Genomic DNA, 27,713 nt, shown 5'->3' on the forward strand with positions numbered 1-27,713 from the left:
TTTATATGAGTATTCCACCAAAGCTTGGTGAGTAGATTTTTTATCCATCTAGTTAAATTATATTGTCAAAACATGATGGTTTTCATTGTTATAAACATGAGCACATAAGGGAGATGGGAAAAGGGTAGGAGGAGGGAGGGGCGATGTGTGAGAGAAAGTCTCCAACATTGGCAACGTATCATTGTGTATTGTTCTTTGTACAACTGTGTCTTTATATCTATGGATTTTAGACTAAGTACTTTCATTTGCAGCTTATGCCACTGCATTTGTGCCATGAACTGAACACAATGTTAGACGGAGACAGAAATGTTCATGGATAAAACAATGTACATCAGTTACAAAAGACACACAAACATTTCTACAGAGAAACAGTTTCATAAATACACAAATGAAGTTCTTACTCGTGTTGGTTCCAACTGCTCCTTCGCACGGTCTTCAATTGGAGCAAGACCACTTAGTTTTCCATAGCTCTCATCCACCCATGCAACCTCTTTCTCATACGAGTTGCTGTATGTCTGCAGCAATCCATAAGCAGCTTCGCAGCTGCGCAATCTGAAAAACCAAGGCAAACACAGACAAGCATTAACATTATGCTGATAAAGTCCCTTGTCTAATGCTACAATACTCTTCATTCAGTAGAATACACTGATGTGATGGGAATGAACTCTTTAGACAGTTTACAAAAACTTACTCACATGAAATTATAAACTGACTGGAACTAACTTGTGTGTTGGTTTTTGTTAACTATAATTATTATTCACGTATGGGCCCAATAGGACCACAGAAGGTACAATCCATGAATGTTGCTTTTGATGGTTGGCCTTCCTTTGTGTCCAAATTTGTTTCATCCTTTCAAAACAAAGTCTCTTTGTTTCATCAGACTACAGTGCTCCAGTCCGTTTTCTAATTTCCCTCTGCAAAATTTTCCAATTAAATATCTTTTATCTGAATGTTTTTCTATCCGTAACGTCTGCCTGAGTTATACCAGCTACTTTAAGATCCTCCTTAATTGCAGTGATCCATTTAAATGGCTCAGTTTTGGCCTTACTGTAGAATTCTACTATTTGTTTTGTCAACCTAGTGGGTGCCATTCTTTTAATGTGCCCGTAAAATTTAAGTCTTTGTTTTCTCATTTCACCATGTATGTCTGCATATTCTTCTATTTCCTTACTACTTCTCAGTCTACACGTTTTTCCATTAGTAATTCTCAGGCCTAATATTTTCCTAATAATTTTTCTTTCTTTCGAATTTCAGAAATTCAGGTTTGATTACAGTGCTGTTGTTGCTCAAGTATTCTGAATTTACAAAGTGATTTTTTACTATAAATATTTTGTGTTAATCTGAAAGCAGTTGCCATTTTTTGACAGCGGACTTAATTTGCAGCTTTTTCCAGACTATTTTCTTGTATGATGTCCCCCAAACTGAGAAACCCTTTTTATTTTTCCATATTTCGTGTTCAAAAAATTGGTGCTTGTTTGTTGCATGTCATATACTCCATTTTTTCAAATGATATTTGTGGTCCTACTTTTTCTGCAACATCTTAAAGAACTTCAATTTGTTTTTGAGCTGTCGTAATATCCCTAGTTAAAGTTGCCAGATCATCTGCAGCCATGAGGCAACCTACTCTAATATCACTTCTACCTAACTGAGTGATCTATATTTTGACTCAACTTTTGATTTTACCATTCTGTAATTATCTTTTCCAAAACAAAGTTAAACAGTAATGAGGACAGTCCACCTCCCTGTGCAACACCACTCTTTACATCAAATGGTTCAGAAATTTCTCTCATGAATTTAACTTTAATGTTAATATAATAGAGGGAAACATTACACGTGGGAAAAATATATCTAAAAACAAAGATGATGTAACTTACCAAGCGAAAGTGTTGGCATGTTGATAGACACACAAACAAATATACACACACACACACACAAAATTCAAGCTTTCGCAACCAACGGTTGCTTCGTCAGGAACACACACACACACACACACACACACACACACACACACACACCTGCACATATACAGACACAAGCAGACATTTGTAAAGGTAAAGAGTTTGCCTTTACAAATGTCTGCTTGTGTCTGTATATGTGCAGATGGATATGTGTGCGTGTGCACGCGAGTGATACCTGTCCTTTTTTCCCCGCCTAAGGTAAGTCTTTCCGCTCCCAGGATTGGAATGACTCCTTACCCTCTCCCTTAAAACCCACATCCTTTCGTCTTTCCCTCTCCTTCCCTCTTTCCTGACGAAGCAACCGTTGGTTGCGAAAGCTTGAATTTTGTGTTTGTGTTTATATTTGTTTGTGTGCCTATCAACATGCCAATGCTTTCGCTTGGTAAGTTACATCATCTTTGTTTTTAGATAACTTTAATGTTAGTGTCAGTTAACATTCCTTAATCAGTGTTAGAGTTTTACTATCCAGTCCTTGTTCCTTTAAAATTTGGAAAACAGATTCACGATCAACTCAATGGTAAACCTTTTTAAAATCCACACATCTACATATAATATTGTTACAAGAAATCATTTGTTGCCTAAGGATTAGTTTTAAATTAGGAGTTTGTTCCAGACAGGATCTGTTTGGTATGCAGCCTATTTGGTATTTGCCAATTTTAGGATCCAATTGTTCTTGGGCTTGATCAAGTACACAGCAACAGAATTTTGTATATTACTAGAAGAGAAGAGAGATTCCTCGGTAATTATCAACATCAGCTGTATTCCCTTTTTTATGCAACACATGAATTAGGGCAGTTTCAAGTCCTCAGGTATTTTCTCAGTTTGGAAGATATGTCCTATTAGTTAAATGGTCTCTTCTATAGTGTTAGAAACAGCTGATTTTAGTAGTCCTGCAATTATACTATCTTCTCAGGATGCTATATTGTTTTTTCAGTCTCTTAATTTGTTTAGTAATTTCAATTTCATCAGGTTCTGTGGAGTTAGGGCTGGTATTAGCAGCTTGCTGTGATTCGAATTTATTTGCTGGTTCTGAACAGTTTAATCTATCTATATCCGGATCCCGCTCCAACTACTGCCGGATCTGGGTGCTGACGAGTCCTCTCCATTTGGCTCAGTCCTCCCACCACTTTTCTTCCTCCACTTGTTGCCAGGTCACACCTATCCTTTCCACAGATATTCTCACTCCCATTTTCCACCGTGTTCTTGGGCGCCCTCTAGGTCTTTTGCCATCCATCTTTAGTTCTTCCATAATTTTGGGGAGTCTCTGCCCATGCATCCTCTTAACATGCCCATATCATCTTAATCTCTTTTTTTTCAATTTCTTCTCTCATATTTTCTTGTTTAACATCATTTCTAATCTCTACATTCTTTACTCTGTCCATTCTTGCTTTCCCTTAACTGCTCTGAGAAATTTCGTTTCCCCTGCTTGCAGTCTGCTCCAGTCCCTGGACAGTTTAACAGTTTTTTCAAAATAATTAGACAGTACTTTGCAATTTTCATGGTTGTTGAGAGCCCAACTGACAATTTCATTTTTGAAGCAAAGACTTTGAGGTAGGTGACTGGTTAGTCCTGATTTGAATGTTTTATAAAAGTTTCTTGTACTGTTCTTTTGGAAGTCTCTTTCGATTTCTAAAAGTTGGGCATTTTTGTAGTTTCTTTTAGTCTGTCAGATTAATTTGATGTTTCTTTTTCATACAGTTAAAAAGATCGTGTACGTATTTTCAGTTTTGTTACTATTTCAATTTTTGAATGCCGCATGTCAACACTGAACTACTTTTTTTACAACCCATGTTGCACCAAGGGTGCTTTTATTCTTTTGGAAGCAGAATTAAATTCTGTGCTGTTTTCATGAACTTTTCTTTAAGGCTTTGCCAACTGTTGGATTGTTTTTTGTCAAGTTCACTTCTTAGAGTTGAAGTTTTAGCAGTGTCAAATTTTGGGATAACATTTTTTTTGTTTTGAAGAGTTTTTGAAGCTGAAGTTTTACTTTTATTTGCGTTAAATAATGGTATCCTAACTTGGACACTTAAAATTTCTTTGTAGTTAGGGTATGAAACTCCTACATGATCAATTTGAAATTCTTCAATAAATGTACTGGATACTCATCAAGTTTTTTGTCTAAAAGGGGTCTTTTTAAAATGTGTTGACATGATTTTAAGGTTAAAACTTTTGCACATTTCAACAAGTCTTTGGCCATTCTGGTTTGTCAGTTTCTGTGCAGGAAATCCACTCACCATTTTCTTATATTTTTTCTCTTTACCTAATTGAGCATAAAAATCACAAGCTTCATTAACTTCTTCAGGTTTTTTATGGTTATCCTCATTGACTCGCATATTGGTATTAATTAAAATGTATGCTTTATTTGAGCACTTAAGAAAACATGTTATTAATCTATTATTAATGGGCTTTATCTCTGTTACTGAATTTAAAATCAACTTCCAAATGTGGTGTTTTGTTAAGTATTCTTTTATCAGTTTTACTTGAAAAAAGATGATAACTGCCGATATCTATGGTGTTATTGTCTGTCACTCTTGTTTCTTGAAATGCCATAATTTGAATCTTCTGTTCTTTTAACGCAGCTCCCAAATTTTTTTGTTAAATTATTTCTGATAAAAGATTTTGGTGATCAGCTATATTGCTACTAATCATTATTCAGAAAAGTAATTCATACACACAAGCACACACACCTGCTCACACTCACGCCCATGCACACACACACTAGTAAAGCTGCATTGGACTGGATGAATATATGCAGTTTGGCAAGTAGCCTGTGGTGACGTGTTGTGTCAAGCGGTGTGGGTGAGGGGAAAAAGAGTGTGAGCGAAAGCTGAAGAAGGGTAGCTGATGGCTGGGAGAGAGGCCGCAAGTGTGTGAGCTAGGCAAGTTGGAGGGAGAAGAGGCAGCAGGTGCAGACGATAACTGCCATTTCTCCTACATCAAAAAATTACTTACATACAACCTGCTCAACCATGGGTGGTTTATCTGCTGTGACTAGAATTCCCTTATCTAAAGTATGCTGAAGGCCGCACAGACTGCCACTACTGTCCAAACCCAATCCGCAAACAGATTTCCCACACCGTACCCTCACACCTGCCCCTAATCCTCTCATCACTCCAACAAAACTGCTGTAAAGGAGCACCCGCCTCACCACCCGACATCATCCTGGACTGGAGCAATTGAAAATGTCCGTCACCAAAGCTTTGACTCCCCACCACTGTGCTTGTAAATGCGGGACATACCGACCACGATCTTTCCTACCCCTCCTAAAGCGGTATTTCGTAGCCCGCCCAACCTAAAAATCCTGGTCCAGCTTTATGTCACTTCCGCTCCCAGCTCATTGCCACTGTGGTCGTATACCTATGCGGGCCCCGGTGCAAGACTTGCTCAATTCAGCCATTCAGCACAGCTACTCTAAGTCCATCACAGGCTTGTCCTATCCCATCAGAGGCAGGGCCACCTGTGAAAGCAAGTGTCTCATATACCAGCTCTGTTGCTATTTCTGTACTACATTTTATATAAGCATGGTTATCAACCAGCTGTCTGCCAGAATTAATGGTCATTACCAAATAGTGACTAAGAGAATAACTGCTCACCTTGCGGCAGAACATGCTGCTCAATTTCAATGACTGCTTCAGAACCCTTGCCATGTGGATCCTTCACCTGAGCACTAGTTCCCTATGCAACACCTTCACATTGCCATTGTGCACTGCATCAATGCACTAATAATCTTTGTAAGTTAAAAAAGAAAATGATATTGGGAAAGTTACTGGCTACACAGACCTACAGAACAACTTATATGCAATTTATCTCACCCAATATTTTCTTTCTGACAATCTTTGGGTAACCTTCATTGCAGCTGCCACCTTTATATTCCTTTCAACTTTATTTAACCTTTCTACTTTTCTGTTCAGTACAGAAAGGAGATTATTATTATAATAAAACCTCATAAGCAGAGGCTGGAATGTGACTGAACGTGAATACGTGCAATTTACATCTTCATGATTTCTTTGCGACTAATATACAACAATTTTTTGTTGCATTTTTCATATAAATACCCAATTGCCAATAGAAATGCTTTTTCTGCCTTTCTGATTATTATTTGTTCTTTTATTATTAAAAACAACATATCATCATAAAAAGAAGGTAAGGTTACGTAAGGGTTTTGATAATCACTAATGCTTATTTGCCTTCCTAATGGAACATACCTCCTTCAAAAGAAACAATGATTGCTGGAGTGATTTCATTATTGTTCTAAATTTTCCTCTCTCTCTCTCTCTCTCTCTCTCTCTCTCTCTCTCTCTCTCTCTCAGTTTTTCATTGCAACATTGTTGTGTAAGGTGACTAGAGCAGCTACGAAGTTGGGTGAGGGTAGGATGCACAGAAGCATGTGGAAGTGTACCACTTGACACTCAGCCAATAGTACACCAGTGACATTCTTGTCTTCGATCTGTGCGGGTCGTGCTGTGTTCAGAAGTTCTAACTGTTTATTTTAGTCACTTATGTTCGATGCTGAGTGCCGACTGTCTTCATAGAGTTCATTATGAGTGATGGTAAGCAATCACACCAAGTGTTACACAAATAGGCAAGAGGAACAGTGTTCTATGTGTACCAATACTTTAAGAGACAATCTTCCACTGAATCAACGCTGGCACCAGGCGTGGGTCGCGCCGTTGCCAAATGCCGAGAGCAGACAGCTGAAGCCTGTGGTACTGGTTTGAGGACTGTTCAGAGAATATCCAGTGAAGCTAAGACGTCTATTTAAGCCTGTGGCTCAGTTGTTTTCAAATCACCAGGGAAGCAACACAACCGCAAAAAAGAAGTGGGTGAGGTAGACGATTTTGCGGAAAACATTTTGCGGTGCATAGTGTTCAGCATGTTCGCTGAAGGCGAGTATCCAACAGCAGAGAAACTAATTTTGCGTATGAAAGAAGCTGAAAATTTTAACAGAAGCAAATGGACCATGTTGATGATACTGAAAGACATGAGGTTCAGGTATCAGAAAACAAACGATGGTAAAATTATTAATGGAACAAAGCGATATAGTAGCTGCAAGGACTGTGTTTTTGAGAACAATGCAGGAGATCAGAGAAGTTGGCACAGCTCAAATTTATTACTTAGATGAACCTTTTGTTACTCAGAACCATGCAAGGGCTATGTGCTGGAAAATGAGCGACGGGTACAGTGGATTAAAAGTTCCTCTTGGTAAGGGTAACAGAATTATAGTGCCTCATATCGGATCAGCAGATACTGGCTTTATTCCCCAGGGTAAGCTTATTTTTAAGGCATCTAAAGCTAAGAATTCTAAAGATTACCACTTTGAAATGACATATATCATCTTCAAAAGGTGGTTTACACAACAATTATTGCCACATATTCCTGCGTGTTCAGTTATAGTCATGGACAATGCGAGCAGCCACTCAGTACAAGTGAACAAAGTTCCAAATACGAACTCCAAAAATGCAGACATTATTGTATGGCTGTCATCTAACGGAATACCTCTTAACTTGTCGCATACCAGAGCAGAAATGCTGGTTCTTGTCAATCAACATAAGTCTGCATCAGAATTTATGAGATAAACAAAATTGCAAAGCAGTATTGACACCATATTGTTAAATTACTCCCATACCATTGCCATTACAACCCAATCGAGCTGGTATGGGCTCAGATGAAAGCATATATTGCAGAAAAGAACAATACATTCAAAATTGCAGATGACGAGAGACTTCCACATGAGGCAATAGACAGCATTTCAACATCTGCATGGGCAGCTTGCGTAAGACACGCAGAAAAACTGCAAGATGAAGGTTACAACAGGGAAATTGTCAGGGACATGGTTATGGAACCATTAGTCATAAATCTTGCCGAGTCTGATTCATCTACATAAGACAGCGAAGACGATGGAGTGGATTTCTTGCTGTGAAGTATGTTAGTACCAATTACTGCTACTTATGACTTTGTGTGACTGTGCCTGGAGAAGCATAAAAAATTATTAGTAGCTCAAGTTTCATTTTTGACCTCATAATGATGATGTTTTTTTTTCATAAAACATATTTCGTTCAATTTGTTTTCTTCATAAAACATATTTTGTTCGATTAAGAACAAGTATTGTAACGCCGTAGCACGTTGCACAATGAAAGAAAAAGATGGAACATTAAACACTGACAGTATTTAAAGAAAGATGATTACTGACAAAATGGTGTATCGCCTTGAGATTGAATCTCTTCCATCTGTGTTTGCTTTACAAATAAACTGTACTTTTGAAAGGGATCTGCCTTGAGCAAAACACAATTGTTTCTTTTTGCACTATCAACCAGAGACGTTTCATTCAGGTTTCAGCATCATCGCTGGACTTTCATTTGCTTTCTGTTATACAATAGGAAAAATATTCATTATTACTTACATGTATATAAATTAGAGTTTTTAAGAAAGTTTTTACAAATCAAAAAACAGCATAAAATTTTGCATATATACCTTGTTACCACATGCAGTGGTTCCCCCCCCCCCCCCCTCTTTTTTTTCCCTCTCCAGAGTCTGTTGTCTTCAACCATATAGAACTTGATGTACAGAAATTATTTATCTCGATATTTTATACGATTGGGAATGTTGTGATTAAGTTCAATATTAATTAATTTTATGTGGCAGGTTGTGTGTGTGCGCGCGCACGTAACAATTCTCATTACTAAGAATGCAGTTCTTAAAGTTCACTGTGGAACGATGTTTATGCTAGCTCGTTGTCAGCTGTCTCAGTGCGTAAATTGACTGAAGGAAATTGGCAGCATCGCAATGTATCTTCCCTCTCTCTCTGTGCAGAACACAGCCCTCACCCGCCTTCGTAGCTGCTCTCCAATCTAGTAACATGTCGAAATTCAGTGTTCCTTTATGCAGTAAACTGCCAAGTTACATTAATACTTTCAGTTCTTAAGTTTTGTCTGCTTATGGTTAATTACTTCAGTGCAAAATATGTGAGCAGTCAGTGAACTAAGAAAAGTAATATTTCATTTATCAACATATCAGTACAACCAAACACAAAAATGCACTGCAACTTCATGAAATTCAGTACGACAATTGATTACTTTTCACTTCAGACATTACACCCACAGTGAAACAGAATGGGACAACTTCAAGAGTGATACTTCCAAAAATTCTGCAAATGAACTTCCTAACACATGGTCTTCACAGGGCATCTGCAGGGATAAGAAGCTTTCTTCAGGATGTCAACAAATTGATTTCCAGTATTAAGATGATCTTTGTTAAAGCCGCGTGAAGGATTCAGACGTTGCACCAGATATATTTCTGCTCCCTTAACCAATCATATTAAGACGATGGACATGGAATTCAGCAGAGGTTTGCTACAATTCATTTTTTTTTTTTTTTTTTTTTTTTAATGCAACTAAGGGGATCATCGCTCTGGAGGACGAAGCGTCTTCATTTATAGCAGCAAATAAACTCTTCTAACCTTCAGAAGCAAGAAATGACTTAACTTTCATTGCTGCAAGTTCCGTTTCCTGCCAATTTCAAGATACAGAGCAGCCTTTGACGATGCCAGTGAAAATCATGGATGTCACAGTGCAAACAATGGAGAGAGTGCCAGAGAAATGGGGTTTATTAGTGACGAAAAAGTGTAAAATGGTGTTATAAAAAAATATTGATCTTGACAAACTTAGAAACATTTCAAAAATTCTATAAGGTGACAATTCTATTGTAGTAGAAATATACTCTATAATAGTTCAATCTTTTAGTTTTGTTCCAAATGTATTATTTGACAGTAGGCAGGACATGACCCTAGAAAATTTTTAAAAACCATTCGGTGATCACGTGCAACCAATAAGGCATTGTGATGTATAGACTTTCAATAAACATTTTCACTTTCCGTCGAGTACAGTTATCATTCTGTTTAAAACTGTTAAGTTACTTTAATAATTTAATACAACAACATAATGTTAACATAAATATGCAAACAAAGGTTTTTCTGTATTTCCTTTCACTGTCTATTACTGCAATTGATCATGCCTGAACTTTGGCCTCTGCTCGTGAGTTAAGAGGATCTTTTACATTTCACAATTAATGCTGTCAAACAAAAGTATATGAATACTAAATTCTAAATCCAAATCCTAATCATTAAATTATCATTGATTAAATTTGGAATTCAACCCAAAACTACACACAAAAATGTTGCCTTATCAAATTTTAAAATAAATAATTTATCAGTATTACTAATAAAAAAACAAGCTGTAGAAAATCAAAAAAGAAAAAAGAAAAGAAAAGAATATATGCTTCACCTGTCGACGAGCTGAGAGCAGACGTTCCCCCAGCGATTTGTAAGGCGTCCAACTTCTCCTTCCAAGCGTTCAAGGTCAGAGTGAGGACCCCGATGATTAGGTCGTGACTTCTCTACAAGACGACGTGCATTTAGCACATCTTCACTCAGTTGATCAATTACCATCTGATGCTGGGCAACAGAGTTCTGTAGATTCAGCAAATCTTCATGAACCTAAGAATGTAACCGAAAAAAAATTCCAAATTTCTGTATAAAATTATAGAAAAGGAAGTGGCAAATATAATCATTTCAGGTACCATTAAATCAGATTGATACAGTAGCAATCAACTTTGAGATAGTTATTTCAATCCCAGCAGCAAGGCATGTCTACCACTTGAAAACCAGTAACAACAGAAGAGGACACAGTGATGCACACTGATAACGACTAGTTCGTGCACAATGCATCAGTTTAAATTTCAAAGCTTAAGTTTCTGATAAAGTGAAGAAGCAAAACATTGCTGACAGTAACAAGCACAGTTATTCACCCATTGACTGATTATCATGAGCTACATTGACTGACTATCATGAGCTAGTTCTGACATGCATTTCTTCTTTTACACAGTAGCACGCCAAGTTACCTCATGTATTTGTATCGCATCCCAGGTTTCCCTCATTTTTACAAATTAACTTTTCTATTCTTCATTACAGTTCCACATAGAAAGAATACATGCTATTTGAATAAATATCTTCATTATTTCTGACACACACACACACACAAATGCTGAGTTGTGTAATATTTTTGGCTTATCATAGTAATAGTATTCAGTCCTCGATTAAAATAACCATCATAATTTGCCCACAACCATTCTGCAAAACAGCAACATGCTCACCAAACACACACATATCAAGCAAACCAGAATTAAAAGTTAATACCATACACAGGGTGTATACACAGACAAAAGGAAAATTCACGGATTTTCCCCAGGTTTCCCAGTTAAAAATACACTTTTTCCTGCGTGAAAATACAAATTTTTCCAAGTGAAAATACACACTTTCTTGGGTGAAAATACACTTTCTCCATTAACGGACAGTATGCTTTCCTCCGTATCTGCAAAACTTGTTAATCCTTTGAATAACAAAGATTTTATACACTGGCATAGAACTTCCCGGCACTTTAGGGACATAAATGTCTGGTCTTCTGGCCCCAAATTTTTTCTGAGTGGCTGGCCCTCAAAGTATTCTGAATAGGAGTCAAACGCTCTCCAATTTAAGAAATTCATCGCACAGTCTCACAGTTAACATAATTCATCTTGCATAGAAGGAAATCTACTTTGAAAGTAACCTTTCTCAGACCAACAACTTGTTAGTAATAGATTTGTCTGAGCAGTTGCTAGAGAGCGCCAGAAGACAGGCGTTACTGCGCATCCACAGCTATGACGACATAGCAAGCCTGCACTTGGTGTTTGCAATTCTCATACATGTTTCATCACATTTCTGTTTGGAATTTCATGTGTAGTGGGCCATCACATGACAATGTGCAGCAGTGCGGCATGTTATTTGGAGGGGGCATACAGAGTTATTGTACTTAGGGCTTTTACTAAGGGTATATTAAGGAATGCAAAATCAGAAAGCAGCCTTTGGTACAATATTCGTTTCAAACCTAGACTCTATAGCCCAAAGTACCCTAATATTTTGCTATGTGGTGCCTTTTACACACTTTTTTTTATATTTGTACTCTTTAATACTGTTATTTAGCATTTCCAGTCAAGTTTACATCCACACAGCACTGGAGAGGAAAGGGGAGGGGAGGGGAGGGGAGGGGAGGGGAGGGGAGGGGAGGGGAGGGGAGGGGAGGAGAGGGGAGGGGGAGGAGGTTGCAGAAACTTAGTAAGAAGGAGTACACATTTCTTGCAAAAATGAAAAGAAACAGTTGTTTGTATACAGCAGTACTAAGAACAACAGTAAGCTTTTTACGACTTTTTGAACTTTATAAAAATTAATAAAGTTACTTGTGAAACCCAGATACTTTATAATTGGCAGTTTATATTCTATTCCAGGAGTAAATATAAAGTCTCATGGTGAGTTACAATGATAAAACACAGGTTATGCCAGTCTATAATTTACTGAAGAATGGCATTCTGTAAATATAAGACGTAAACCACACAAATTAAGAAATAACGTCAGGTCTAGAAGAGGAACCAGGCAGCTACTGAAACATGTCTTGCGATCAAAAAAGATTGTGTTTGACGAAAAGCAGATATGTAAAAAGCTGCTAAGGTTTTTCAGTGAGGTTTCTGGGATGCCACTTTCTTCCATTGCAGTATTATCTCATGTTCTATTCTTTATTATGGCATAATGCCATATGTGCCAGAAGATGAAAACGTACACTTCAAACTCAGTGAACAGTTGAAACTATGTAACTGTGAGGAACAAAACACTTCGTTTCAAATAAACTGACTGCCTGTGCGGAAAGATTAATAAAAGGCAAACTTCCTTAGCAAGCCAACAAAAATAAATTCATTATTTTGCAAAGTGATCAATGCTCACTTGCCAATAATGTGGAAATAATATAAAATCAGTAAACTGAAACTAACAACATATTTTAGTCTTACATAATTATGTGCATGTATTTTAATTAATTTGATAGCTCCCAGCCACAGATATCTGTTTTGTTTTCATCTGACATGAGAGCTGTTAACTAAAACAGAACAGCAAAATCACGAAACATAAATGCAGGCCACACGAAGACTACTCCTCACCACAATTACGATCACTCTGTGCATGCACAAATATGGCAGCTTGGAAACGATAAACAGTTTTCCGGACAGCTCTGCGCACGCATACAAGCCCACTGGTATCTGCTCAAACAAACTAATTTAAACAGTTGTGATGCCACGTTCATCGAAAGCAGTCTGTTATTACAAAGCATTGCACAGTCTTTGTCAAAGCCTTTGACACATTTTGCTTTCGGCAGATGCTTGTGCACAGACTGTGTTTTGTCACTGCAAATGGTGCATTTTCTTTGCAAGTTAAATATTATACTGCTGTTCTACTCTCGTCTGTGTTTCATTGCTACAGTATTATTCTGAAGCAGTGGGATACAGTAAAATTCTCTGTCGGAGTATCAGTTCTTACCAGTCAAAGTAAGGAAAGTTTAACTGAAACATAATCAATGAAAAATTCTCCAGAATTCTACAAAGTTTCTGGATTTTCCCCCGTTTTCTCCCGACTGAAAAAATTCCCAGGTTTTTCCCAGATTTCCCATTTGTCCAGGGGTGTATAAATCCTACATACAGTATCCAAATGTACTTACGGCTCTTAATGCTTCGACATCTGAGGGAAGCTCTTTATAAGATGCAAGTTTAAGTTCGAATTCTGTTACTATGTTTGTAGCTTCTTCATGTCCACTGAGAACTATTTCAATGCACTTCAGCCTGAAACAAAGATGTATTATTTAATGTGGAAAGTTATAAGAACTAATTAAAGTAAGCAGAATAAGGTGCAGTTTATTCAAGGCTCAGCAAGATTACACAAAGTTTTCAAATCTCAGCATTCATTAACCTTTCAATATAGAGATGAGATGTGGCCCAGAGGTTGTTCCATTTTGAAATGCATTTGTCGAGTCGAGTCTGCTGTTCAGGTGTCTTACGTGAAATACTGCGGAATGTAGATTGCAGTTTCTCCACATCTGGACCAAGAGCCTTAAACACAAAAGAACAAATTAACCTTTTTTTTTTTGCACACAATTCTTTAAACAGATACCAAAAATAAGACCTGTCAACAGATGAACTTTCAGTCCAGTCAGTTAACAAGTATCCTAAGGTGTGAAATTTAATCTTAACTTACTTGTAGCCGTGTCTCAAAATCTTTGTGTTCAATAACCAAATGCTCCAATGAGTCAACATCTCTGGGCAGAGGTGCTGCGGTACGCGCATTCAGTGTACGTTCTGCGTCATCAAGTGCTGCTGCAAGTGCTGAGGCACTATCATTGAAAGATCGACTTGTGCTTTTGCTGTCCTCTGCAACATGTTAATTCGCAATTTTATACAATGACATTTTCCTCAAGAACTTGGTAGTGTTATTTCAAAAGTGGTATACTCCAACAACTTCTCACAACTCCACCCAGTATAAACAATATTCATACTAAACAAATAGAAAATAAAGTTATCAGAATAACATGTTATTGGATTCACCATTATTTCTCAATTGCATACAACATAAAAAAAGGTGGGGGGAGGTTGGGGGGGGGGGGATGATGAGCTCTTGAAAAATACTGTAACATACATAAACTATAGGAAGAGAAACAGTTCTTCTTCACACAATACGGAAATACCTACAGCAGCACATATAATTTCATATGAAAGCATCTACTAGTAGTTCATAACAGTTACTTAAAATTGACTGTGAACTCAACAAAATTAACTGTGCTATAAATCTGCAAAATACACAAATTAAAAGTTCGTACGTGGCAGTTTCAGTCTGTATGTTGAGGATAATCTCAAGAATCGCTGTAGGGATTTTGAAATAGTTTTCACTAACACACAGACTGATTCTTGAGGAAGGCTTGTGTTTTACCACTAAGCCCAACAAGTCAACCAGTTGTAGATATTTAGTGCTACCCTTGCAAAGCCAGGGTGGGTCACTAATTACATACAAAAACTAGAAACTACAAACTAGTAATTGGCTTTTTTTATGACCTAATGGTGTGTACATTAAGGCATAACACAATTTAGAATACAACAGCACACTATTTCATACAAATTGGAGACTCTGAATGCATGAGTAGAATGGATACACAAAGTAAACTGAACTCATTGCTGAATAACAGCAGTGGAGGAAAACCAACTGTGTGTCCATTAAGTGAACTAATATCAAAACAAATATGATCTCAGATAGAGCAGCTTGTTGTTTGTTTACAATACAAATGGACAGATAAAAAAATCCACTCACCAAGTGGCATTAGGAGAAAACACAAACAGAAGTTATGGAAATTTGCAAACTTTTGGAGCCAGTGGCTCCTTCTTCTAGCAAAAGGGTTGAAGGGGAAGGAAGAGGGATGAAGGGAAAGAACTGATGCGGCTTAGGAAATGGGGGGATTTATAGAGAAGTTGCCCAGAATCCCAGGCCAACTGCTCCGAATGAGATTTGAAAACCTGAAAGCTTGAAGGTGGAAAACAGGATCATAAACAAGACAAAGATTACTGGCAAAACATGGTGCAAGTGTTAAAAAGAGTGGGAAGCTAAGTGCATTATACATTGCACGCTGACAGAGGCAAGATGGGGGTGGGAGGAAGGAAAAATATGTCAGAAAATAAAATATACAGAAAACTAAAGGAAGCAAAGACAAGGAATAGTTTCTGAAAAGAAATGTTGACACCAAAGAAATTAATGTAAATTTAGGCAGGTGGGTGGCAAGAATCAACAACATGTTGTAACAACAGTTCCCACTTACAGTCCTAGGAAACTGGTGCCATGTGGGAGAATCCGAATTGCACATGTGGTGAAACGGGTGTCAATATCACGACTGTCATGCTGTATAGCATGCTCTGCGACAGGATATTGTGTGTTGCCAGTGCACACTCACTGTCTGTGTCCAGTCATTCTAACTGATAACTTGGTAACAGTCATGCGAATGCAGAAGGTCAAACAGTGTTTACATAACAGCTGGTATGCAACGTGTGTCATTTCACAGGTGGCTCTCTCTTTAATAGTCTATGTTCTGCCAGTAACAGGACTGGTATAAGTGGCACAGTGAAGTTGTACACTGGGGACTATCAATGAGGCAGGAAGCATTGGGTAGGGAAATGGGTGCAAAAGAAGCATACAATCTTAACCGGATATTGCAGGATGGGGAAGTGGTTTAAAAGCTGTTCTAGGTGCGATGGGCAAAATGTCAAACAGAATGGCCCTCATTTCAGGGCACGGTTTTAGGAAGTCATAGCCTTGTTGAAGTAGAGAATCAATTCTTTCCAGACTAGGACAGTACTGAATGACAAGAAGTGTGCCCCTAAGTTGTTAGTTTCTTTGAGGGATCAGCAGTACCAGGATTGGTTGTGACAGCCTTGGAAATCTGCTCTTGAACTACGCTCAAGAAGAAATTCTGTCCAACCTAGCTCCCCCAATCTCTGCACTATCCCAGTCAGGCTCTATGCTCCTACTGCACCCATTTCTCTACCCTGTGGATTCTACCTGTGAATATTGTCTCTGATAAGACTTGCCATACGTACCCTCTTACCACCACCTAGACCAGCTGCACACCTGACAAATTAAAGGCAGAACCTTCTGTGAAATGATACGTCATGTTCCAGCTGTTATGTAAATACTGTTCAGCCGTCTACACAGGTATGACTAGCATCAATTTATCAGTTAGGATGAATGGGCACAGACTGGAGTGTGCATACTGGCAACACACAATATCCTGTTGCAGAGCATGCTCTGCAACATAACACTCGTGACCTCATTGCGTGTTTCACCACATATGCCAACTGGATTCTCCCACGACACCAGTTTCTCAGAACTCCACAGGTGGGAACTGGTGTTATACCATGTACTTGGTTCTGGACATCCATCTGGCTTTAATTTACATTAATGTCTTAGGTCTCAGCATTTCTTTTCTTCTTTGCCCCATTTCAGTTTTCTAGTATTACATTCCCCCCCCCCCCCCCTTCCCCGCCACCAGCCTATCACATATAATGCACTTAGCTATCCGCTCTTATTAACCCTTGCACCATGTTTTGTCAGTAATGTGTTTTCTTTATTATATTATCCTCCACTTTCAAGCTCTCAGGTTTTCAGATTCACCCGTGCAGTCCCCAAAAAAAAATCAGCCTTTCCTTCTAATGCTGTCCCGTAAGTCTCCCATGATCTGGGGTTCTGGGCGACTTTTCCATTCCCCCCCCCCCCCCCCTCCCAGCCTCAACCCCTCTCTTCCAGGAGGAGTAGTCATTGGCTCTGAAATCTTGCACATTTTCTGTTCAATTATATTTTCAAAAACTTATTATTTTTGTTATTTGCTTATTATTTAATGAACTTTGCCTGGTTTCAACATATCTCAACTTGTTTCTGTCCCAATACACACCTGTACTATCTTGGGACAGTCTTCACAAGGTATGTTGAATCATGAAAAAAGTTAACTGAAAGAATTGTAATTAGCTTCACCCTACCCATAGCACAAATTCTTCAAAAGCCTAGAACCTGTGACTTACTGGGTTTTAAGTTATAGTCTCTGGGTACAGGAGATATCAGTGTCCATATATTCTCCATATTTCACATGTTAGAATTAATGTCATGAGAATTAACTTTTGTTCCATGTACTTAATAGTTCTACAAGACAATAATCAAATTAATTTTATTACCTATATCACATGCATCTTCCTATCTCTTACATTTGACTACAGTAAATGGAGCGCTATAAATATGCAGTTTCACATCTTACCCTCATCTCTAGCACGTCTCTCAAATTCATCAAAGAGTCTGTTAACTTCTTCCATTTCTCTCTTGAGGCGTCGCAGCTGTGGATCAGCAGGGTCACCTTCCTGCAGTAGTTTGTCTGCATCTTCATTCAGAGCTTTACGAATAGCTGAACGTTGTTCTTGGCCCATTGCTAAGAACTGAAAAAAATGAGAAAATAGTAAAGGGAAACACATCATTAACAGAATAGTTACAAACTATTATGAAGTGGACTGATCTTGAAAATTTTGTTAACAGTGATGGCTGGACCTGATAAATAATTATTTTGCTCTCTAGCTTTTATTCTTCTTCAGTAACCAAAGCACCACTTTGGTGTGACATCTAACCGTACTTGTGACTACATCCTCCAGATGAGAAAATGACAGTCTTTCCTAAGTATGTACTTTCTTAGGTATTGTCCTTTGCTATATTGAAGATGTAGAAAAACATATTTCCAGCAAGCTGAAAAAATCTGAAATTGCTGTAAATTGTGTGCTATGTAAAAATTTGTATTCATATACAAATTCTGTGATATTTAAGATTTTCAAAATTACACAAGCTGAACTTTCTGAAATGCCTGTCACATTATATCCCATAAGCCAAGTCACGATCCAGTTGTTACTTCTATACAATATTTTACATAAAAAACTTTTATCTAAACAGTTCACAACTTCATAAAATGTAATATACCAACAGCAGCACACAGCACAGGAGAAAGTGTAGTACAAAATATAATTCACTTTGGTGTGTAGGAGGAGGAAGAGAGGTTGTGATGGTGATTGTGGTGGCAGAAGTGTAAGTAGTAACACCCACACGAAATGTGGGGAAAGAAAGGTCACAATAGTAGAATATTAAGTGAACACAGTATTACACTTGTGTAGAGGACAGCCACATGAAAATAGTGAATAAAAGGGAGATACGAATAATGGATGAGGAAATACAATGTTTAATAAAATTTGGGTTGGGGTTGTACATAAGTGGTGGGGCAACAATCAGCAGTATGAAAGATGCTTTACAATCTAAGGTAGCTGTTATTTGAGACACCTGAACTGTATTACTCCAAAATTATTTAGTTTATTACAATATAGTCAATGTACACACTTCTCAAGTTAGCACTCTTGATAAATTAACTAAATATGTGGTCCAAATCAAAATGTTACAGAAAATCAAGGCTTTTAACAAACAATGACTAAAATGTCGTTCGAAATAATATGTGGATAACGAGTTGAATTGAAAATCGCTCAAACATCTATCAAAAAGCAAATTATTGTTTATTCAAATGTTTCTCTATTTTAAACAAACCTGTGCCAGATCCCAGCTTTTGACAACCTTGATTGTGGCAAAGATCATATTCTGCCGCATGCGAAGTTGCTTCTTTTGCCAAAGGGCAGTTGAACGATCAAACTGTCGCCGCAACCTATCGGCAGCATCAATTGCATCCTTATCTGGAGGAGGGATCAGGAAGCACACACCAGGTACAGTAGACTCTTGCCCTGAAGAGTTGCTGACTCGCCACTTGACTCTTCCAGAATTATCATGGAGGACACATTTCTCCCCTTTCTCAATAATAATCTGTGGACAACAGCATTCACAGTAAAAAAATTTAAGTGTTAAATTTACTGACAGTAAACGAAAAAGATGAGTGTCATGTTATATCCAAATGACCTCATTAACATTTCTCAAGGGAGGGAATGAGGTAAGAACCAGTGTATACACAAAAATATTTTAAAAGCTACGGAAGCTTAATTTTTTCTACTTTTGAGGTATAAATTGTGTCAGGTGGAGTGGGCAAGGGGAGAAAAGGTGTGTGGGGGAATGGGATGGAGGGTTGGGGAAGGGTGGCCAACTCAAAGCTATAGTGCGGACACTATGTAATCAGCAAAATCAGCAAGAGAGAGAGAGAGAGAGAGAGAGAGAGAGAGAGAGAGGGGGGGGGGGGGGGGAGAGAGAGAGAGAGAGAGAGAGAGAGAGAGGGGGGGAGAGAGAGAGAACACTCAAAAGATAGTACAATGCGGACAGTTTTAACGTGGCAAATTAGGTGGCAGATGTTCTGATGCGCAGTTGCATCAAATATCGCTAGAGGTTGGGCCTGAACTACGTCATTAACAATACTCTGCTAACTTCAACAAGCAATTGCGCAATAGTCATCCACAAATATTTTGTGATGTGTGTTGCTCGTTTTTTTCTTTCCCTCTTTTGAAATAAGTGAAGCATATAATTCTAGTCCATCATGGATTTCGATTATAACTCTTACAACACCACAAGAGATCGGTTTTCTCTGTGACAATGTGTGTTGCTGTAGGCTGCTGGCCAGCGAAATGGAGGCGGGGTTTGTTTCCCCGCACCACTCCTTCTCATGTGGCAGTCAAAATTCTAGTCAATTTATGCTCACAGCCATCTGCAACTACAGCCTATAGTGCCCACCCTCTGAGCTATAGTGATTGGAAAACAATGTCTGTAACTTTTTCAACCGTGCCGAAATTTTTCTCCTAACGCTAAAAGCGAGTTGCTGTACATTCGGTTCCGCTTCTACACTAAATGCCTTGTTAGTTCTATCTGTTGTGGTCGTAGGAATATGAATGCCCACGAAAGGTCAAAATTAGAAGTCAGCAGATTTTTTAATCTTCAGATTGGGTGGGGAAAAGGCAAATAATGTCCAGAGACACCTTATATCAGAAACATGTTCAATTAACTGGTGGGAAAATGCTGCTGCTTTTCAACACAACAATCACCTCTGACAGCTTAAATACACCCAAAGGAAAAAAGCAAAAGGCAATTTCAGAAGAAAAAGGTGTTGAAGTTTTTGCGAAAGCAAACAATCCGTCAAAAAGTTCGCAATCAGCACTTTTTTCAACATTCAATTTTAAAGAACTAATAATTTATTTGTCTTCACTCATGTAGCGGACAACCTTTTAAATTTGTGTGTCTAATCATTGACAACAAAGAAAACAGACGTAAATTTGACAAAAACTGACACCAGATTAGCAAAAAATAGATGCAAATTTCTCCAAAAATAGATGCTACAGTTTTCAGTCCCAAAAGATAGCACAATAACCAGGACATAGGTTACAGACAAAACATTGCGCAAGAGTTAATAAGAGTGGAAAGCTAAGTGCATAGTATGTAGTAGAGACAGAGGGGCAGAAAAAGCTGATGTATCAGAAAATAAAAGATATAGAAAACTAAAAGGGAGTGAAGAAAGGAATTACTGGGAAGAAATGCTGAGACCAAAGAAATTTCTTCTATCTATGTCAAATATATAATTTACACAGAAATTAGGAACATTGGGAAACATTTTCAAAACACATTAAATTCAATTTAGGTAAGAATATTTCTATTAAAACTCAATTTTCTATCAGAATGGTAATCACACTAATGCAGTTTCATAAGAACAACTTTATTACTATTATGCATTACAATGATACCTGGTCAATATTTCCAAATCATCATCATTATCAGATGTGAATGCCAATAAACAAATCAGAATTGACTATTTACTTCTGTGACAATTCACAGTTCTTATTTAATACGCAGTGCACTTACATTGACTTGTTTGTACGAGCATACTGCAGTCACAGCTGTGGGGCGTGTTACAGGCTGTCTTCGTTGCTTGAGAGGAATTATTTCTGTGGCTCTCTCAGCTATCCTTTGTATTACAGTAGTGTATTGGTTAAGCTCATCACGGAGTTCTTGCATTCCTTTCAGTAAACGTTCACCTTCATCCAGTGTGAAATCGGACTTACTGTAGATCGTGTTCAGCAATTCATCTCGCCTACACAGAGAGAATGGCATACAGTTAACGGAACACACATTTATGTAATGTGCTTGTCATGAGATTTGCAATTTTGTACTCTGACAAAAATGTAGTTAACATGCATAAAAACTGAACAGCTTAGCCAGCAATGTTTGGAGACAAGAAAGGAATACATCATGAATATTCACGGTCAAGTAATGCCTGAAAAGCGCGTGTACTTGGAGTAGCCAATATCACACTCACTTGGCTATCCACGCTTCAGCATCATGCAAGTCACGGTAGAACTGCTGGTAGTGGGCAGCATGCTTGAGATGAGTCTCCAGACAAAGTGTCAATTGCAGTAGCCAAGCCCACTGAGTCTGCATAGCAGCCATGTATGCCTCTATACACTTTGCTGCTGGGTGGTGCTGCAGAACCAAGCTCTCTCCTCGATCTTGTACTGCACTGAACTGTATCTCTCGTTTCTCCAACTCACTCATGAGGGACTGCAAAAATTTAAAAAAGTTGTTAGCTAATCAGCAAAAAACTTGCAAGTAGTGGTCATCATAATAGTAGTAGTATTTATTGGACAAGTCATCAGATGCAACACTTTCATCACAAACATTCCTAAAGGAAAATCTTAGGAATGAAAGGAAGAGGATGACCTAGGAAGACATCGAGAAGAGGATACGATGTGACAATTACGTGGAACTGAAACAAACATATAACAGAAGAGAGCAGAAGCAGCCACAAGGGATTATCCTTTGGAATATACATATCTGTATGCATGAATCAATGTATGTACGAGGGTTATTCAGAAAGAAGGAAACGTTTTGGAATTTAAAATAATAATAATAATAATAATAATAATAATAATAATAATATAGAAGAAATACATTTTATTATATACATCTGAAGGAGCAACTGACATACTACTTTTCCACAAAGTCATCAACACATTGAGGCACTTATCACAGTGGTGGACAAGCTTCGAAAGACCTTTGTCGTGAAATTCTGCCGTCCGGGACTTCATCCAGTGAGTCACGCCCATGTGGAGTTCCGCATCATCATCAAAGCGTTGCATTGCAGGCCAGGTCTTCATCTTGGGAAACAAGTGGAAGTTGCTTGCTGCAAGATTGGGGCTGTAGGGTGGATGAGGGAAAATTTCCCATTTGAATGAATTAAGGAGTTCTTTAGTGCGGTTTGCCATGTGAGGTCGGGCATTGGCATGCAAAAACAAAATTTTGGCTGTCAGCTTTCCTTGGTGTTTGTTTTGAACTGCTCTTCTAAAGCTGTGCAAAGTTTGACAGTATCAGGCAGAATTTATGGTTGCTCCACGTTCGAGAAAATCAATACGAAGCATACCTTGCCTATCCCAAAACACTGTCGCCATAAACTTCCTTGTTGACAAGATTTGCAAACATTTTCTTGGTTTTTGAGGGGACCTTGTGTTCCCACACTCCATGGACTGTAATTTTGTCTCACAACTGACATGTTTCATCCAAATCTCATCACCAGTTACGATTCGATCCACCATGTTTGTGGTAGGCCTCCAGAAATGTCAATGTAGCCCCCATTCACTGTTCTTTATGGTGCTCTGTAAGCATTTTGGCCACCCATTGCGCAAAAAATTTGTGGTAGCCTAGCTTTTGAGTGACAATTTCAAACAACAAAGTCCGTAAAAATTGTGGGAAAAAAGCAAAAGCACCGTTATTGTGAAGTGACTGTTTTCACAAATTGTTTCATCAACTTCAACAACTTTATTGGCAGTCACAATGCTCGGGCATCCACACTTCTCTTCATTATGAACATTGCTTTGGCCATTTTTAAACCGAATGCACCATTTCTGGATGGAACATTCACTCATTACGTTGTTTCCGTACACTTCGCACAGTTCATGACAAATTTCTATAGATTTTAGGTTTTTTGCCAACAAAAACCATATCACAGACTGCACCTCACAACTGGTGGGATATTCGATTGCAGCGCACATTTCAAATTCGAATATAGAAAAAGCTAGATTTGCAGAGACATTCCCACTGTCGTGGATGGATGCAGACTGAGCTGCCGAATATGCAGATACCAAAATATACGCAATTGGTGCGCACCTAGCGGTGTCAGACAAAAACGTTCCCTACTTTCTGAATAGCCCTTATATGTAAGCAGTAGCAGTAGCAGTAGCAGCAGCAGCAGCAGCAGCAGCAGCAGTAGTAGTAGTAGTAGTATCAGCACCAGCCGCGGTGGCGGAGGAAGATGACGATTGCTGAGACACACTTATAAATGTGTATTTCTTCAAGGCTGTTTATCTTCCCTGTTTTTCCCAAGCTGTCCCTCTTCAAACAAACATTTAAACAATTTGGTTTGCTAGCCCATTAAGTTTCTTTTGGCTTCTTTCACTTACTCCTTTGCATATAGCATGCAAGATCTTGGGCCTCGAGATCCCACACGTTTATCCATAAATGCCCATATAACGTAGAACTAACATGAACAATGATGTATTCTTACAAACACCAAGGAAAGCTGACAGCCAAAATTTTGTTTTTGCATGCCAATGCCCGACCTCACATGGCAAACCGCACTAAAGAACTCCTCAATTCATTCAAATGGGAAATTTTCCCTCATCCACCCTACAGCCCCAATCTAGTACTAAATTCCATACAAAATTAACCGTTCACCATAGCATAAATTTTTGTCCTATAGCAAGAATTAAATAACTATTGAAGAGAGAAAAAACTACATTGTGTGTATGGATAACAATGTAAATGCACTTTGCTGGCATTTAACATAAAAGTAAAATTACATGTTATGAGCAAAAAATAAATTTAGGTCCATCTTCCCACACACTTAACCATCATTCAGTATGAGTAGATCTGCTGCTCCAAACATTGTTTGTAAATCATCTTGCACAGAACACACTGAAAAAACAGTGACAGAGACTGTATTGGTTATTCACTTTACCTCAAGGCAATTTTAACACTTCAACCCTCCTTCCCCCCAAGCAATATTATCACATGGCTTCTCAGTTCTGAAATTTCTTGGTAACATATATTTTGTTCCTAGCCACTGTTGATCTCATTCACAGCCTACTCTGTCTCTCTTTGACATTTCTAGCACTTCAGTTGTCAAATCTCATTCAACACTAGTATTGTCAACCTGTATTTTTCACCACACAGTTTTGCTACTTATGCCATAATGACATTCCTATCTAATCTTTATCTTCATCCTCTTCTGCATTTCACATTAGTGAAATGTTCTCTGCTTTTGCTCAATTAAAAAAAAATTAAAACCTCAAAACCTTTAAGAAGAAAAAATATTAAATCAAATGAATGGGATTAAAAACAGGCCTTACCTCATAATATTGTTCCAGAGCAGGTACATTAAGCGACTTATCACTCCAGTCTCTTGTAACTTCTGTTTCTTCTTTGTCATTCAACCAGACCAGCTCATTTGTGGCTGATTGGAGGAAGTCTTGTAGCACTTCTAGATCAGACAGTCGTTTATTAGAAGTGACCAGCAGTTCATTATAAAGCTTTTGTAATTGTCCGAGGTGCTGATTGTACAGTTGCAGCTCTTCACCATGGAAATTGCTCTGTATAGATGAGAAAAACAGTCATACAGAGAAGAAAAAAGAAATATTTATTACAAAATGAGAAAAGATCAAATGACTTTTCATTCATTCCTTACGAGCATAACTTAATACAACCACAACGAATCATAAAAACAACAAAATAATCAGTCATATTTCAAGATAGACTGAAACATATTCAGTCCTACTCGTGCAGCAAAGTCTTAACTTACCTTTGCTAATGAGCAGTGCTCAACCTTTGTCTGAAACTGCTCAATGATTCTATGTTCTCGCTGGTGGAGTTCAAGTTCATTTTGGACACTTGGTAAATCAGATCCATATTCAGCATCTTGTAGTTGTTTCTAATAAAATAAAACGATAAATCAGAATCATCACAGTTGCCTTACCATCACTATTAATCCTGCATCATTCGCACCATTATTCAATTAGAAAAGAAATTTCTTATCACTACTAAATACCAACTGACATCTCACTACTGATATCAAATTTCGCTTAAAATCTATAAAAAGTGCACAAAAACTTTTCTTTCACTTACCAATTTAGAACGACACCATTCAGAGCATTCTTGAAGCTGTCTAAAATGCACATTTGTATCAACAAGTCTTGTCTCCAACACAGTGCGTGTCTGTCTAGTTACAGTTCGTTCTTCTACAGGGAATGATAATGATGCAAGAGGAGAAACCAGATGGGTATGTACCAATTGCCTTAGGGAAACCCAACGTTGATGGAGTTTCTGGACTCTGCACAAAATAAATAAGAGCACCGCTTAGTTACAAGTTAGTAATTTTATTGTTCACTAGTTTCAGTTTAGTTAGTTGTGAATTATTTTATCTAATTGTTTGAGGATATTAATTAAAGTACAAATCTATACAGTTTATTTTCATACATGAATATCTATATTTTTTTTTAAATCCATCCATTTTTCTCACAACGATGAGAAAATTCCTAGATTTGTATCTGCTTAAACGACGCAACACCGACTTTTTCATAATTTTCTTTAGCACCAGTCATGAAGAAAGGAGGAGGAGCAATATCAGTTCACGATGACCGTGGTGTGAGACTGAATATAGGACTTTTAATTTCTGCTAAAATTCCAGCTGAAATTGTGATATACATTAGTCAACTGATAAACCACTGCTGCAGCCTTCATCTACAACTTTGAATGCTATTATTCATTGTGTTGTGACAGTGAACTATCAAGTGGTTCACCATTACAGAAAGGTCGAGGAGAAAGATCACAAATCATAACAATCCTTGTCTACTGAACTATAGCTGTATGTGCAAATGAAGGCATAAGACAGATCACTAAGACGTATTTACCTTGCAAGTAAACCTATTTTCCGATGAAACTGTATTTCATTTTGGCTAATAATCACAGGAATCAAATGGAAGGCTTAATGCAATGCAACAAGTACTAACAGCACAGAACTAACCTCTTATGCAATTCCGGTGCCTGAGGGTACCGTCCTTCACGCAGGACTTGTGTGTCTGTGAACATGCTGTTGATGGCATCCTCTGTACCTCTCAGCTCCGTTTCCAGTAAATCGACATTATGTTTTGCATCAAGAGGATGCAGGCGGTCCAGACGACGAGCTTCTTCTTCAACACGTACCTCGAGCTCGCCCAGACGAGAATCAACTTGCTTAACTTCACGGTGCACTTTCTCAGCAAGTCTTTGCAGTCTTTCTAGTCTGAAACAGGATTAAAGAAACACACAATACACTACTGCATCAAAACTGAATGAGCAAGCTATGTCATCAAACAGTGGGCACAAAATGTGGCAAGTACTCATTTCCAGTGAAGTCAAGTTGTAATAGGGAGGAGACCAATACAGACTACTGGCTTAAACTTTTGTAATACGTATGATGCCTACACATTTACAGAGCTTTAATTAATTTATTAAGCTTAGTAACATTCTTACCGTTTTATCTCTTCGAGGATGGCATGATCACGATCCTGGTGTGCAATCATCAGTCTGTTCCAGTTCTTGTCAATAACCTCATACTGAAGTTCAGATTCAATGTCTACTTCTCCAACAGCTTCGAAATATTTCTGTGAATAATATTAACCAACTTAAACATTGCCACATAATAAAAGGCAGGTTACTTTTAATTCCAGGGAGAAAAACAAAACTGCTAAAATTCATAACTGATTCACTGAAAAAAATCATAAAGATACTCTGCATCACAGAACAACTGACGAATTTAAATAAAATAAACTGACAGCATGAGACCCAGAACAAAATAATTTTGGATGGAAGAACGAAGAAGGTTGCAAAGTATGAGAATCTTGAGAAATAAGAAATACCAGAAGAAACGAAGCTGAAGTGAATTAACATGGTCCTACGATGGCCAAATAGAAGAAGAAGAAGAAACTAATATCTGAAACATATTTCTGGGTGCCCTGTGCATTACTTGAATCTTACCTCAAGTTCCCTGTAGATTAAGTGCAGTTTCTGTTTATCTCGCTGTCTAGGTGGAATTTCATCTGATCGGAATCGATTCGATTCTGCGGCAAGTTTCTTCATTTCTATGAGAGTGCTTGGAAATGTGCGATCCAACATAACTGAAATTTTTTCTCTCATCCATAAATGCAGACTGCTGGCCAGTTCACGATATTCAGATAGCCTCTGTTGAGATTCCTGTTAAAACAGAAATTATTTCAAAATGCATGCCCAACTGGTGGGTTTACAGTTACTCACTTTAGTTTTGATGTTATTATTTGCTCTTA

The 27,713-nt window shown here is 38.0% G+C and overlaps 1 protein-coding gene across 1 annotated transcript in view; it reads right to left on the reverse strand.

The window, feature by feature from the left end:
- The window catches only part of LOC126195243 (microtubule-actin cross-linking factor 1), a 503,782-nt gene that overhangs the window by 216,062 nt on the left and 260,007 nt on the right, over nt 1-27,713 (reverse strand). Inside the window, exons 9-23 of the mRNA XM_049933770.1 lie at nt 27,409-27,624; nt 26,905-27,035; nt 26,417-26,674; nt 25,519-25,723; nt 25,196-25,324; nt 24,747-24,986; nt 21,662-21,903; nt 21,208-21,436; nt 18,967-19,236; nt 17,651-17,825; nt 14,062-14,234; nt 13,777-13,916; nt 13,529-13,649; nt 10,238-10,449; nt 402-552 (exon numbers count right to left, since the gene is read on the reverse strand). Coding sequence (XP_049789727.1) covers nt 402-552; nt 10,238-10,449; nt 13,529-13,649; nt 13,777-13,916; nt 14,062-14,234; nt 17,651-17,825; nt 18,967-19,236; nt 21,208-21,436; nt 21,662-21,903; nt 24,747-24,986; nt 25,196-25,324; nt 25,519-25,723; nt 26,417-26,674; nt 26,905-27,035; nt 27,409-27,624 — 2,892 coding nt within the window. The remainder of the gene's footprint in view (nt 1-401; nt 553-10,237; nt 10,450-13,528; nt 13,650-13,776; nt 13,917-14,061; nt 14,235-17,650; nt 17,826-18,966; nt 19,237-21,207; nt 21,437-21,661; nt 21,904-24,746; nt 24,987-25,195; nt 25,325-25,518; nt 25,724-26,416; nt 26,675-26,904; nt 27,036-27,408; nt 27,625-27,713) is intronic.

The sequence above is a fragment of the Schistocerca nitens genome, chromosome 7 (assembly GCF_023898315.1).
Source record: "Schistocerca nitens isolate TAMUIC-IGC-003100 chromosome 7, iqSchNite1.1, whole genome shotgun sequence".
NCBI classification, from domain to species: domain Eukaryota; kingdom Metazoa; phylum Arthropoda; class Insecta; order Orthoptera; family Acrididae; genus Schistocerca; species Schistocerca nitens.